We start from the raw sequence: 13,851 nt of genomic DNA on the forward strand, positions 1-13,851 counted from the left end.
GTGTTCTTACCTTGGGTAATTCACTTATGTGTTCTGGATTTTAGCTTTCTCTTCTGCAAAATACAGAAATACATGATATTTAGGTTTCCATATAGTTTTTTTCTTTCATTTTAAATAATTTATTGGAGTATAATTGATTTACAATGTTGTGTTAGTTTCAGGTGTACAGCAAAGTGCATCAGTTATACGTATACATATATCCACTCTTTTTGGATTCTTTTCCCATATAGACCATTACAGAGTATTGAGTAGAGTTCCCTGTGCTATACAGTAGGTTCTTATGTGGTCTCCCAGGCCACAGCCCTCTCTTATTAGTGATCTCTTTTATATATAGTAGTGTGTATATGTCAATCCCAATATCCTAATTTATCCCTCCCCCCCTTATCCCCTGGTAACCATAAATTTGTTTTCTACATATGTGACTCTACTTCTGTTTTGTAAATAAGTTCATTTTACCCTTTTTTTAGATTCCACATATAAGCGATATCATTATGATATTTGTCTTTCTGTGTCTGATTTACTTCATTCAGTATGACAATCTCTAGGTCCATCCATGTTGCTGCAAGTGGCACAATTTTGTTCCTTTTTCTGGCTGAGTAGTATTCCATTGTATATATGTACCACATCTTCTTTATCCATTCCTCTGTTGATGGCCTTTTAGGTTGCTTCTGTGTCCTGGCTGTTGTAAATAGTGCTGCAATGAACATTGGGGTGCAGGTATCTTTTTGAATTATGGTTTTCTTGGGTATATGCCTAGGAGTGGGATTGCTTCCGTATAGTTTTAAAATCAGATGATTCTTCATCAAATCAGTCGCTTACATCTTAGTGTGAAAGATTTCACCTAAAAGCAAGTCTAGATAAAATGCTACCTCATATTTACTTAATCCCCACAATGTGCCAGTCACTGTAGATATAGTCACTCAGTAAACCTTGCCAATAAATCAGTCAAGGGTGGGGAGGTATGGTCATCTCAATTTCACAGATGTTTCAGAGAGCTGATATTCAAAACCAGGACTAGTCTTATTTCCAAGCCTGAGTTCCATTTTGTACATAGTGTCCCACACAGGCACTGAGAGTACCGATAACAAAGGCAGCGGGACAATGAAAGTTGAGCATCACTAAGGGAGAAGACAGCACAACTGGTGACTTGAGGAAAATGAGGATACATTTGAGTTCCTTTGAATTGTCATTCCTTTCTTGTTCAGCTTAACTTCAGTTAGTTGCTAACCTAAAAGCAAGTGAGTAGTTAAAGTCACACTTTTACATATTTTATAGTAAGAAACATAAGCTAACTATTTGTGCTTTTGCATTTTGTTCCAGGGAATAGTCTCTTAAAGTCAATAGAAAGTGTATATATAAGGCTGTAGCAGTGAGGCTTTCTGCAAATAAACCTTATGTATGTGACCTCTTATTGCCGCAGTGGCCCTATATGCTCTCTTGTGTATATTAAGAGCTTTGTTCAATGTTGATCCATTTGAAATGAAAGGTGAAAGTCCACATGGAAAAATAATAAGCAGCAACTTTATAAAAATTATCTATTTCACTGACCTTCTCAGTCTTTGATTGAAAAGCCAGAATTAATTGCTATAAAGGCAAGTTTTATGAAAATGTAACATAAAAAGCCTTTATATGTTATATTTTATCTAAATCTGTAAATACATGAATGTGTATTTTATACATAAATGTGTATATGCGTTCACATATTTACATTCAGTTACATCCATACTGTAATAGATGTGTAGGAAAAGTAGTAAAGTAGAATTAATTTATTATAAATTTATTGCAGTTAACCATCTGTAATGAAATTCTCATAGATTCTCATTATTATTTTTAATAAATGAGGAAAAAGAATATGAAAATTACCAACGCACAATATTTAGAAACTGTCTTCTCAGATAAGCTGTGATTACCAGCTTCTGTCTGCTTGCTCACTGGATGATAAAGAGCATTTCCTCCAACTGCTGCACTTCTGGTCTCTTCATTTTCTGAATTAGCCCCTATACTACAGGGGACCAGCTAACACGTCCCTGTGCTCTGTCAGCTTGTTCTGAAATAAATCATCAGAGACAATACCATTTGTTTAGGCCTATTTAAAAGGATCTCCTGGGAAAATCTGTGAGAAGAGAAAATACTGTCAAACTCACTTTTATTATTCATCTCTGACTTCCCTACACTATTATCTTTTGGTCCCTCAATGGTGCCACTCTATGTACTATTCGTTTTTAAATATTGTGACACACTGTAGCTGAATTAGTGAAGACCCCATATCATAGCTGCTATAAGATTAGCTAAAACAATAAGCAATTAGTTGTGAAATAGTTAATGACAGGATAGATTACTTTGCTCAGGCATATTGTTCTGTCCATTAAATGAAAGCTAAAGAACTTTTGTTCTAGCTATTCTCCCCTTCATTTATGAAAAGATAATTCCACTCAGTCTCATGCAGAAAAGCCACATCCCTATATGTGATCAACAAACTAGAATGATCACCATATGCATAAAGTTGTAACTAAAATCACATTTTATGCATTATTTTTAAAGTGTTTTTTATGTATTAAGTAAGAGTAGGTTATTATATAAGATATCGAGTAAATAAATGTTCTGTATCACTGCATCGGTGTTTTCTGTTTTAGACTAGAGATCTAGAAGGAAATTTAGTCATCATTCGGCTCAAGCATATTATTTTACAAATGAGGAACTGAAGTTCAAAAAGGTGGTGGGATTTGCTGAAGGTCATACAGATGGTTACGTCTAAAACCTTTGAAGCTGTGTTTGTTCTGGTTTTTCCAGCATTTTTGGATGGCTGTGAGTCAGTGGTTGAGCCAATCTCCCCATCAGATGGCCACACTCGGGCATCTGGCATATGGAATCTCTTCAGATGCTCACCTTATTACCAGAGCTAAATTTGAGAAGAAAGAAAGACGGAAGAGAAAATTATCTGAGAGACTAGATGAGAATAAAAAGCGAATGGAACAAGGGAAATTTAAAAAATATCCTGTAAAACCTACAAATAACCTAAAAAGTAACCTAACTTAATCAGCTTCCTTCTCAAGGGTTTTCTGAGTTCAGGGATACTGAGCCGTGCAGTGGAAAGGATTTTGAAGTCTGACCTGTGTTAGAATACTTGCTTTCTCACCTGTTAGCCATATGAACTTAAGGAAGCGATCTTGCCATTCAGAAATCTCCACTTGGTAGTGACTTTAAGGGAGATACTGAGCAAATACACTGCTTGCTCATTGATTATTAGCTCCCACCTCATCTTGGGCTGCTCTCTAGCCCGTGCTGTAATCACTCTGACATGCGGTCTGAACCCACCAGTCAACTAGACTTTCAGGTGGGTTGGGGGGTGTTGAGGTTTTCAATCTGTTATAGTTAGAGACCAATTCACATGTAAACACTGGGACAGGGCTAACATCCCTTTGTAATCAATAAAAGCAAGACCCCTCTCTAATTCCCTATATTTAGGAAATACATTTTCAACAAATAAGCCTTGTAGCCAGGATGAGGCTAAGCAAAACATGAGACATGAAACAGGCAGGTGGGTCTCTCCTGCACTTTTACTCTGCCTTCTTTCTCCTTCCTAAGCTCTATTCACTCTCCACTCTGTTTCCCTATCAAAAGCTTATCCACAGGCAGAATGCATAATTCTATAGTTTGGTATTGTCCCAACCTGGGCACACATGCATTTTAACAGAAGGCTTAATGGGAAAGGAACAAACATGGATTATTAAGGCTTATCATGCGCCAGGTGGGTCCTAAATATGTGTTGCATTATCTAGTCCTGTAAGCAATTCTGAGTTACATACAGCTATCTCAATTTTACAGATAAGAAAACCAAAAGGAAATAGAAACAATAGCAAGAAAATGTGTGTGGGGCGTGAGAATGTGTATGTGGGCGGCAGGGAGAGGGGTGAGAATGTGGGGTGAGTTGGAAAAGCACAATGACTTGGCTAATTGTATTCTGGAAGTCTTTGACAATTTTGACCACAATTTTGTAGTTGGAATCCTTCTTGATTCTATGTGGGTCTTTCAATGTTATTCTGAAGAAATTGCAGCTGTTAAAAATTCTTTACTGGTCAGTGCCTAGATTTCTTAAAGAGGTAGAATAAGACAGGTGCTTGCTAAACACACTGTACTGCTCATACATTTATTTTGCAAATTAAGCTTTTTTTCCCCCTTCTAATGCTGCTTGCCTTGGCTGGGTAATCTCAGCCAAAGAGAGACCCCCTGCTTCCTCTCCTTCTAAGACCCTTAGTTCCTTCTAGTTCAGCGGTGCTCAAAGGTGGGTACTGAAACTCATAAAAGTAGAATTTACTCACCAAATTACCCAAGTTATTGCTAAGTGTCAATCCCTGTCTCCAGCCAGTTTGATCCTTAGAAATTCTCCAGTCTGTTTTTAATTCTATGGCATTTCACATTCCTCTATCCCCTTCCCTTTCTCTTGCTCTTTGATATAGTGAAAGTAAAAATTTCCAGGGAAGGTGAGATGCGTGGTCTTCTCATATATGTCATGGTGAAAATGATTCCAATGTGACAATTGACAAGTGCAGGAAGGGGAGAGACTCTTGCATCAGATGTTTGCAAATTTATCCACAAACATGCATCTCTACCACAACCATGTTCCAAATAAGTTATTGCCGTTGTTACAGTGAAGATATTAATCATATTGTGATGAAATTCTTCAGGTTTTTTTTGCATATGGAGGCAGACAGGATAGCTTAGGAACTGCATTTGATTAAATCTCCATTTACAAAATAATGATATAAGAGTAATTCAGTCATCATGTAATTCTAGCAAAGGCAAAGAAAGCAGATTTTAAACCTGAGAAATGTTTTATCTATATTTTAATCAGAAATGATTGATATACAATCTACAATTAAAGAAAAACTTGATATGCCCAATGTCATACCTGACAATTATTTCTGTTTTTGTACAACACATGTCGTTGTACAGGATACCAAGTTTGCAACCTAAAGAAATACTGATATCACAGACTGCTCAGTGAATATCTCATAGAATCGCAAGTCTAAGTTGAATGATTCATTCAGGAAGAAACAATTTTAATTGTACCTAAACTGTTCTGATGACAGAAACAATATTTTAAGTGATTGAAAACAATTAGCAATAAATTGAGTCCTTTTCAAAACATCATTATTGAGTACTTCAGAAAATCTGAGTGTTTGGGAAGAAATAGCTTATTAACTTCTGTCCCTTAATTAGAAAAGAACACTCCAGGCATTATTTCATTGTTTGTTCCTGAAAAAATAGAGGATAAAAGGCAAATCTAAGATTTTTAAAAATTATATTCTGCCACACCCTTCCTTCCTTCCTTCCTTCCTTCCTTCCTTCCTTCCTTCCTTCCTTCCTTCCTTCCTTCCTTCCTTCTTCCCTCCCTCCCTCCCTCCCTCCCTCCCATCCTCCCTTCTTTTCTTCCTTCCTTCCTTACTTTTTATGCCATCCTTTGTCTTATGGCCAAAGAAATGTTTCAACCCTTCAGTTGCACAGAAAACAAAATGAAATTTCATGATTCTATTATAGTTTAAAAAATGTGTGTGTGTTTTCTCATTTTTGGTAGCTGGTTTATTTTAGAGGCTGATGTGTTTGAATAGAATTTTCACATGTGGGAGAGTATTGATTGGTAGGGAAGAAAATGTTCATGTTTACATTTTTCCTTTTCACTATGCTTTTACACTAATATGCAATTTGATAATTATACAATTAGAATTGTACAGTTAATTTTATTATTTTTTTTAAATCCTTGTTTGGAGACTTAAATCACCTCTGAATGACTTTTATGCTAACCTCAAGATTCTTTACCACTGTTCTAGAACTATTATAGCTTTTAACCAGGAATGTATATAGCTTATTTAGAGTTATTACTTAGCTGTCTGATTCTACTCTGACTATTTGTATGACAACAAACAAATTACATAATATTTCTAGCCTCAGTTTCCTCATTGGTAAAATGGAGGTGGTAATGTTATTGGGGAGATGGTGCATAAAAGCATTTGTCATGGTATATACGCAAAGGGAAGGCCAAGTGAATGTTAACTCAGATTGTTAACTGATTATTCCCCAATACATGCAAAACACTGGACTGTTTCATGATTAATTTGTATAAAAATAACTCAGAAATTCAAGAAAATTCCTTTAAGTGATCCCAGTATGTGACTATAACTATGTGAGCAATAATTTAAAATACATGTATATTCACCTGAATGCTATACTTTAAATCATCTTGAAAAGTACACATGTATGCTAACAATTTTACCATTGCTTAAGAACTTTTTAGACTTTACTGATGGAAAACTCTTCCGTAGCAAATTCTGAGCCATGTTAAAAAACACAAAAACCTCAGTGTTATTGCTTTTATTTGACTAAAAATTGAGCCCATCCTTGAGGGGTGAGGAAGGTCAGATGAGATGTTTTATCTCATCTGAAATAGCCTTGTAAATTATAAAGAGCTATACAAATGTAACCTGCTACAGAGTAGAATATTAAAGAATGTATAACCTCATTGAGAATATTAAAAAAAGTATGCCTCGGGCTCTTCAAGAAATTCTGAAAACCTCCAAGTGTTTTGAGCTCTAGCTACACGATTATGGTATATACATGGTCTCCTAAGTGCCTTTGTGGAGGTAGACAACACCCATTTGAGTATATAAAATTTAGTTGATAAAAAATATTCATTCATACTATTTTTTTTTTTTTTTTTTTTTTTTTTTTTGCGGTACGCGGGCCTCTCACTGTCGTGGCCTCTCCCATTGCGGAGCACAGGCTCCGGACGTGCAGGCTCAGCGGCCATGGCTCAGGGCCCAGCCGCTCCGCGGCATGTGGGATCTTCCCGGACCGGGGCACGAACCTGTGTCCCCTGCATCGGCAGGCGGACTCTCAACCACTGCGCCACCAGGGAAGCCCCACTCATACTATTGATTTTGTCACTACTCTGCTTTTAACCATTTCCTGCGATACCTAAAATTATCTCTAATCAACCGATTTTATCCAGGTACATCTCAGACTGCTGAACCACATTCCTCAGTTGGTTTTTCTTACTGTCGCCTCAAGGTTTGGGTCAGAAACATTGTCGTGGCAAGCCAACTGTGACTTGGGCTGGAGTGCCACAAATGGTTGACTTCATATTACTCATTTCAGAGCTATTTAAATAAAAAGCTGAAGTTGAAATGAAAATTTTTAAAAATATGTTAAGTTTGTAATTTTTGGAGCATGGTGGTGCAAATGAGCTATAAGCCAAGCAGATCATGGAACACATATTAAGATGGAATGGAAGCTTAGGAAAATGACCTCCAGAATTGGCAGGTAAAGTAACACTTCCAGTTCTGAGGCATGTTTTAACGGACAAGAAAATGTGACTGGGCGGTATAAACATAGTGTGGTTTAAGGTGACAATCAACAGATCATTTGAATAATCGAGAACCTGAGGGAGAACAGGGTTTGATCATATAGAGTTTCCTCATTTGGACAGGTTGATTTCATCTCGCGAATCTTTGCTGTTGATCGAGTCCCCTTCAGTTCTTTTACAGAGGTCATTTCAAATCCTTTTGAATTTTTTTTTTTAAATTTTATAAGTTCAGCACTTCTCTTTTCTATTCTGTCACTTTGTATTAATTATATTTCCTGGCTATCAACTGGATGTGATACTTCTTAATAAAAGCTGACTTATCTCTTCCTCCTAAGTACAGTGATAGACACACCCGAATCAGTGCCTGCTGAGGCACCTTATCACAACTGGGAAATCAGGGACTGTGGATTAGCAGCTCTGCTAATGTGAAAACAGGAAAAGAGCTAAAACAGTTCATGCCATATTTTCTGTATTAGTACATCTTTAGATATTCATAGGAACCTTAGAAATGTATAGACAATTGTTTGTTCAATATCAAGTTTAAAATAACAGCAAATAATATTTTGAAAATGGATGAAAATATCATTTTTCCAGGAGAAAATGATCAATATTCTTTAAAGTTTTCCACCAAATAATTAACAGCTTTATTAGCGATATTCCTAGAGCAGGCGTGCGTTTGCAATGTAGCTAAACCCATCCGGCAAAGAGAGGAGGGAACAGAGTCACAATACCAAAGATGCATTTTGTATATAATGGGATACAAATCAGATGTTATCAGAATACTCAGCTTTAAGGTTTGTCAGTGGCTAAGTTACAGTGGATAACAGTTATCAAGCATCTTCAATGAAATTGCATGAAATGCCCCTCGGCAATCTACTCTATAACTTATAGTCTTTCAGTAATTTCTTTCTGTAACTTGCAAAATGGAAGAATCTCTTGAAAATGCATGCATACTACTTGCCATTGTTTGTTTTGATTCATTTAATGGAATTCTAATTCCAGTATTTTAAGAAACACTATGTACTGTTTTCAGTGTCCTGAAAATATACCTTCGATTTAAAACATTTTTCTTTTAAAAAGGAAGAGGTTGGAATTGAGGATAATAAAATTACAGATATACTAAATCCTTCTTATGCAAAGTCACTTCCGTGCTCTTCACATATGCAGGTTTGTTAGAATTTAAGAATGTTTAAATTAGATTCAAAGAAGACATGTTTTCAAACAGTCTTTCATTTAAACGTTGATTTTTAGATACTTTGTGAACATACCAACTTGGCTTCTAAGTTAGTGTGACATACCTTTTCATAAATATAATTGTTACATTTGAAAAGATCTCTTATTCCACTTGGAGAAAGAGAGGGGAGAAGTTAAGACTCTAATAAGACATATATATCAGGGCAGAAGAGTTCAGTTACCAAAGCCCAGGAAGTAACATCACTGCACCCATCAGAGCCAATGCCATAGTTTCAGTTGTTGCTGTACATCCTGCTCCAGTTGTGTCTAAAGTACTACTACCGTCTGTTTGATGGATTTGCTTTACATCACTGAGGTTCATCTCATCTGGCATCCCTGTAGAGGCAAATAAGAAAAAACAGGATGATGGATAACTAGCTCACCATGAGACATCTAGAACAGCTCTTAAGCCAACTCATGGACCCCATTGTTTTATTCTTTTTGTGTAGCATTCACTGTGTGTTTCACCTAACTCTAAAAGATGAATATGACACATACTTCTGCTCTTCTTAAATTGGAATGTACAGGACCTTGAGTGGGAGTGTTCAGAAACTTTATAAGAACAAAGCAAAGCACTTTCCAGCTTTTTAAAGCACTTGGAATGTTTCTCTAAATGTTATTGAAGTAAAGCAATTTAATTTAAATGACCTGAGGTATAGCATTATTGCTTGTCCCAGAGATGTAACAACTGTAGGAACTGTGTGAAATCTTTTCTTACGAAAATAAAACCATGTAAGGAGAAATAATTAAGTAGGACATTTTTAAGAAATAAAATTTATACAGATCATATTTTGTATTAGGCTAAACTTTGCATAGGATCCTTATTGAAATATATCAAAGAATAATAACAAATATTAAATATTATCTTTTATATACATGCAGAGCTATGGGGATACGGGTATAGTCAATAGATCAAAGAATTTGTTAGTAGGATGGATTGTGGCTTGAAGTTAGGGATGAAGTGTTTGATTAAAAAAAAAAATATGTGCAAAGTTACAGACCAAGATCTAGTCACATCCTGGTTATTACTTCTGTGTGTTGTAAAACCTGACAAACTGAGGAGACCAGTTCTCAAATTATTGGGAATGAAACAGTTATTTTCTTAAAGAAGTTTACCTTACTATGGTATACCTAGGGAATTACTGATTTATCAGTTACTATCTAGTGCCACCAGTGTGTTGAGGCTGTAAGACTGTCTGGATTATCCCATGGCATGCCACCATCAGTCACAATTAACAAGTTTAAATTCAGTGTTACCACAGCCACAAATATTGACATCATAATTACAGTGAGACTGGAAAAACAAAGCTTCATATAAGGAAGAGTCAATATTTATGTAATTAGGTCAATACATATATATAATTCAAAGGTAAACTCTACTGCATTTAGGGATGAGTGCATTAAAACGAAGCTCAGCTCTACTGATCTGACATATTGATTTTACAGTCTGAGCTCTTGCATTATTATTCATTGTCTGGGTACTTGTTTTGCCCTTCTGTGTCATTAGGCAAGATGAATAAACTAGCAATTCCTTTTTTTTATGGGGACTGGAGTGGAGTGTGAATATTTTAGTCATGGTTTTATACTCCTTGTTATGCTACAGTATAACAAGGAGCTATGCAGACTCTAGGCAATTAAAAATTTTTTCCCAAGATAACTACATAAATTTGAGCTTTAAGGGATTTACTTTTCTTTTCAAAAGCACTGTGAGGAGGTGCCTGGATTGGATTCATGAATAACTTTTCCTTATACCTTCCTGAGCTGGTATTTTCCTCATTCATTCATGAGCCAGGCACTGGTCTGGGTTCAGGGGGTACCATGGTGAGTACAGATATGAAAATAGAAACATGTTAAATCTTCTGCCTGCAAGTCAGGCAGTGCCAGGAGGGATATCCCATCTTCAGTCAGATGCCATTTTAACATCAGAGGTAGAGATTTGATAGTTCTAAGGATGATGGTCCCTTGAGATAAGAATTATATGAAAAGAAAAAAGATCCCTTGAGGAAAGGAATTTAATTAACTAAGTGTGTAAATTGTACCAAAGCTCAACCAAAGACCCATAAAAGAAAAATTGGTTTGGAGATTTCTCACATTAATAAACAAAAATGAAGTAATTTAAAATAACCTTTTCTACGCATAATAGTGACACACAAAGATGACAGTAAATTCATATTTCTGCCTTTGGTGGCTTACAGTCTGGCGGGGGAAGACAGATAGCCATGCTATTACAAAAACAAATGTAATATTAAAACTCAGGCACATGCCTGATGGTTGGTGCTATGAAGTGATACAATCTTATACAAGATGAGGTGTCAATTATATACCGACTGGTTGACAAAGGCAGGACAGAGAGGCGATGACGTCAGTTTGGCAAGGATTAACCCTTTATCAAGGAAGATTGCCAAAATATACCGAAAGTGTTTAAAATGTACACTTACCTAGACCCCAAAGTTCCACTTTAATGGAGAAATTCCATGGGAATAATTTTTAAAATATGCACATATTTATTCACAAAATGTTAATCTGTGCGTTTTTAGTGCCATTAAGTGTCCATTAGTAGAGAACTAGGTTAAGAAAAGTGTATTCACTTATTTTAAAAGATTCAAAAAGTAGATATTGGTACATAAAAATGTTTTAATATAATTTTATACACATATTTTCATGGTCTTTAAGAATCTGAACTCTGTTAGTCTATGGCTGCCTTTCTTTGAGAGTACGGAATCTGTCATTAATTTCTGTATTCACCTAGTAAGCATTTAGTAATTGCTAGGTGAATTAATAAATTGATGAATTTAATCCAGGGCAGAGAATTACAAAACTGTAAAAATACATTTCTCCAATTCAGTTTGATCCCCGCCCCAGTTTTATTGAGATATAATAGATATATAGCATTATTACTTGTCCCAGAGATGTAACAACTGTAGGAACTGTGTGGAATATTTTCTTATGAAAATAAAACCATGTAAGGAGAAATAATTAAGTAGGACATTTTTAAGAAATAAACTTTATACAGATCATATTTCTCACTTAGCACTTTCAAGTATATAATTCAGTATTAATCACTGTAATCACCATGTTCTACATTAGCTATCCAGAACTTATTTATCTTATAACTGGAAGTTTGTACCCTATGAACAACATCTCATGTCCCCCCCACATCCCAGTCCTTGGCAGTCACGAATCTACTCTGTTTCTATGAGTTTGGCTTTTTTACATTTATACTTATAAGTGATATAATATGGTATTTGTCTTTCTCTGTCTGACTTATTTCACTTGACATAATGCCCCCAAACTTCATCTAAGTTGTAGCAAATGGCTGGGTTTTCTTTTTTCTCATGGCTGAATAATATTCTATTGTTTTTATATACAATACATCTTCTTTATCCATTCATTCATTGACAATTGTTAGGCTGTTTCCATATCTTGGCTATTGTGATTAATGCTGCAATGAACATGGGAGTGCAGATATCTCTTCAAGATCCGGTCTTCATTTCTTTTGGGTATATATCCAGATGTGGAATTCCTAGATCATATGGTAATTCCATATTTTAATTTTTTAAGGAAACTTCATACTGTTTTCCATAGTGGCTCTACCAATTTACATGCCCACAAAGAGTGCACAAGGGTTCCCCTTTCTCCACATCCTTGTCAACACTTATCATTTGTCTTTTTTGATAATAGCCATTATAACAGGTGTGAGGTGATATCTCATTGTTTCTGTTTGTTTGTTTTGGTGTTTTGGTTTTTTTTGGCCACACAGTGCGGCATGTGGGATCTTAGTTCCCTGACCAGGGATTGAACCTGTGCCCCCTGTAGTGGGAGTCTTAACTACTGGACCACCAGGGAAGTCTCATTGTGGTTTTGATTTGTACTTTCCTGATAATTTGTGCTGTTGAGCATCTTTTCATGTACCTGTTCACCATTTGTATGTATTTGGAAAAGTGTCTATTTAGTTTCTCAAATTCAGTCTCTTTTAATATAAAGGCATAGAATTATATTACAGCAACTCCAAGTGTAGAATAAAATATTAGAATTAGATGTGAACTTAGAATTTTCATCTAAGAAGAAAAGTGGTGAATGTAATGGAAAAGATTCAGTATGAGAATATTAACTTAGCAAATACTTGTTAAATAAAGTTGCTATGGATCTTGTTATGTTAAATAAAAACTATTACCCTTGGTCATTACTTGCTGGACTTGGATGGTCATTTATACCCAAATCAGTCATATTGGTAGGACATTTAGGAGTCTAATAAATCTGATATGGCTTATATAACAATTTACCAATTTTATTAGTCATTACTCCATTCTTATCTCCCAGGAAATATGATTGATAGTTCCACCCAGGGTACTGAGTCACTTGAATCTAGGATACATCCTGAAAAATGCTGAGTAATTTTCCAGTTTTCCTTGGGGGCTTCCATGTAATCCAATAACAAAAGCAGAGTAATTGTATTTTTGAAGAGAAAAGGTCCATGGTAATCATGAACACCCTAACTGAAGGTGGTCTCTGTGATTATATATTTGACTTTCAGACAGTCTGACTAGTAAATGGGGCTATTTGCATGACAACCTCTTCCATTCTCTACGGGCAAATGTCTGAGATTTATTTACAGTCCCATTGGTCAACCCTTTATAGCCATGAGTAGTCTTCCGTTTTGACAGTTGTGTAAGAATAATGAAGTAATTCTAATTGCTAATAAATTAAACAATGGATTAAAACATTAATGGGAGATTCTGACTATAAACCAAAGTTTACTTTAAAGTAGTATGATGTATTAAGATATTTCAGCTCTGGGTAATGTTGGGGATTGTTATTTATTTGTTACTGCATCAAATGAATTATTGGTTATTCTCCAATAATTAATGATAAATAGATTTTATTTTTCAGGATAGAGTTGGTAGCAGAGAAAATATTGTTTGGATCTTTTTTCAGTTCCTGATGCTATTTTTTTTTAACATCTTTATTGGAGTATAATTGCTTTACATTGTTCGTTTCTGCTGTATAACAAAGTGAATCAGCTATACGTATACATATATCCCCATATCACCTCTCTCTTGAGTCTCCCTCTGACCCTCCTTACCCCAACCCTCTAGGTGGTCACAAAGCACAGAGCTGATCTCCCTGTGCTATGCGGCTGCTTCCCACTAGCTATCAATTTTACATTTGGTAGTGTACATAGGTCAATGTCGCTCTCTCACTTCATCCCAGCTTACCCTTCCCCATCCCCATGTCCTCAAGTCCATTTTCGACATCTT

General features: G+C 35.7%; 1 protein-coding gene across 1 annotated transcript in view; it reads right to left on the reverse strand.

Moving 5' to 3' along the window:
• Positions 1-411: 411 nt before the first annotated feature.
• Positions 412-13,851, reverse strand: part of GPC5 (glypican 5) — a 1,357,540-nt gene continuing 1,344,100 nt past the window's right edge. The window contains exons 8-9 of the mRNA XM_067713048.1: positions 8,776-8,929; positions 412-1,228 (exon numbers count right to left, since the gene is read on the reverse strand). Of these exons, the coding sequence (XP_067569149.1) occupies positions 1,213-1,228; positions 8,776-8,929 (170 nt within the window). The 3' untranslated portion in view covers positions 412-1,212. The remainder of the gene's footprint in view (positions 1,229-8,775; positions 8,930-13,851) is intronic.

This window comes from Pseudorca crassidens, chromosome 18 (genome assembly GCF_039906515.1).
Source record: "Pseudorca crassidens isolate mPseCra1 chromosome 18, mPseCra1.hap1, whole genome shotgun sequence".
In the NCBI taxonomy this organism is placed as follows: domain Eukaryota; kingdom Metazoa; phylum Chordata; class Mammalia; order Artiodactyla; family Delphinidae; genus Pseudorca; species Pseudorca crassidens.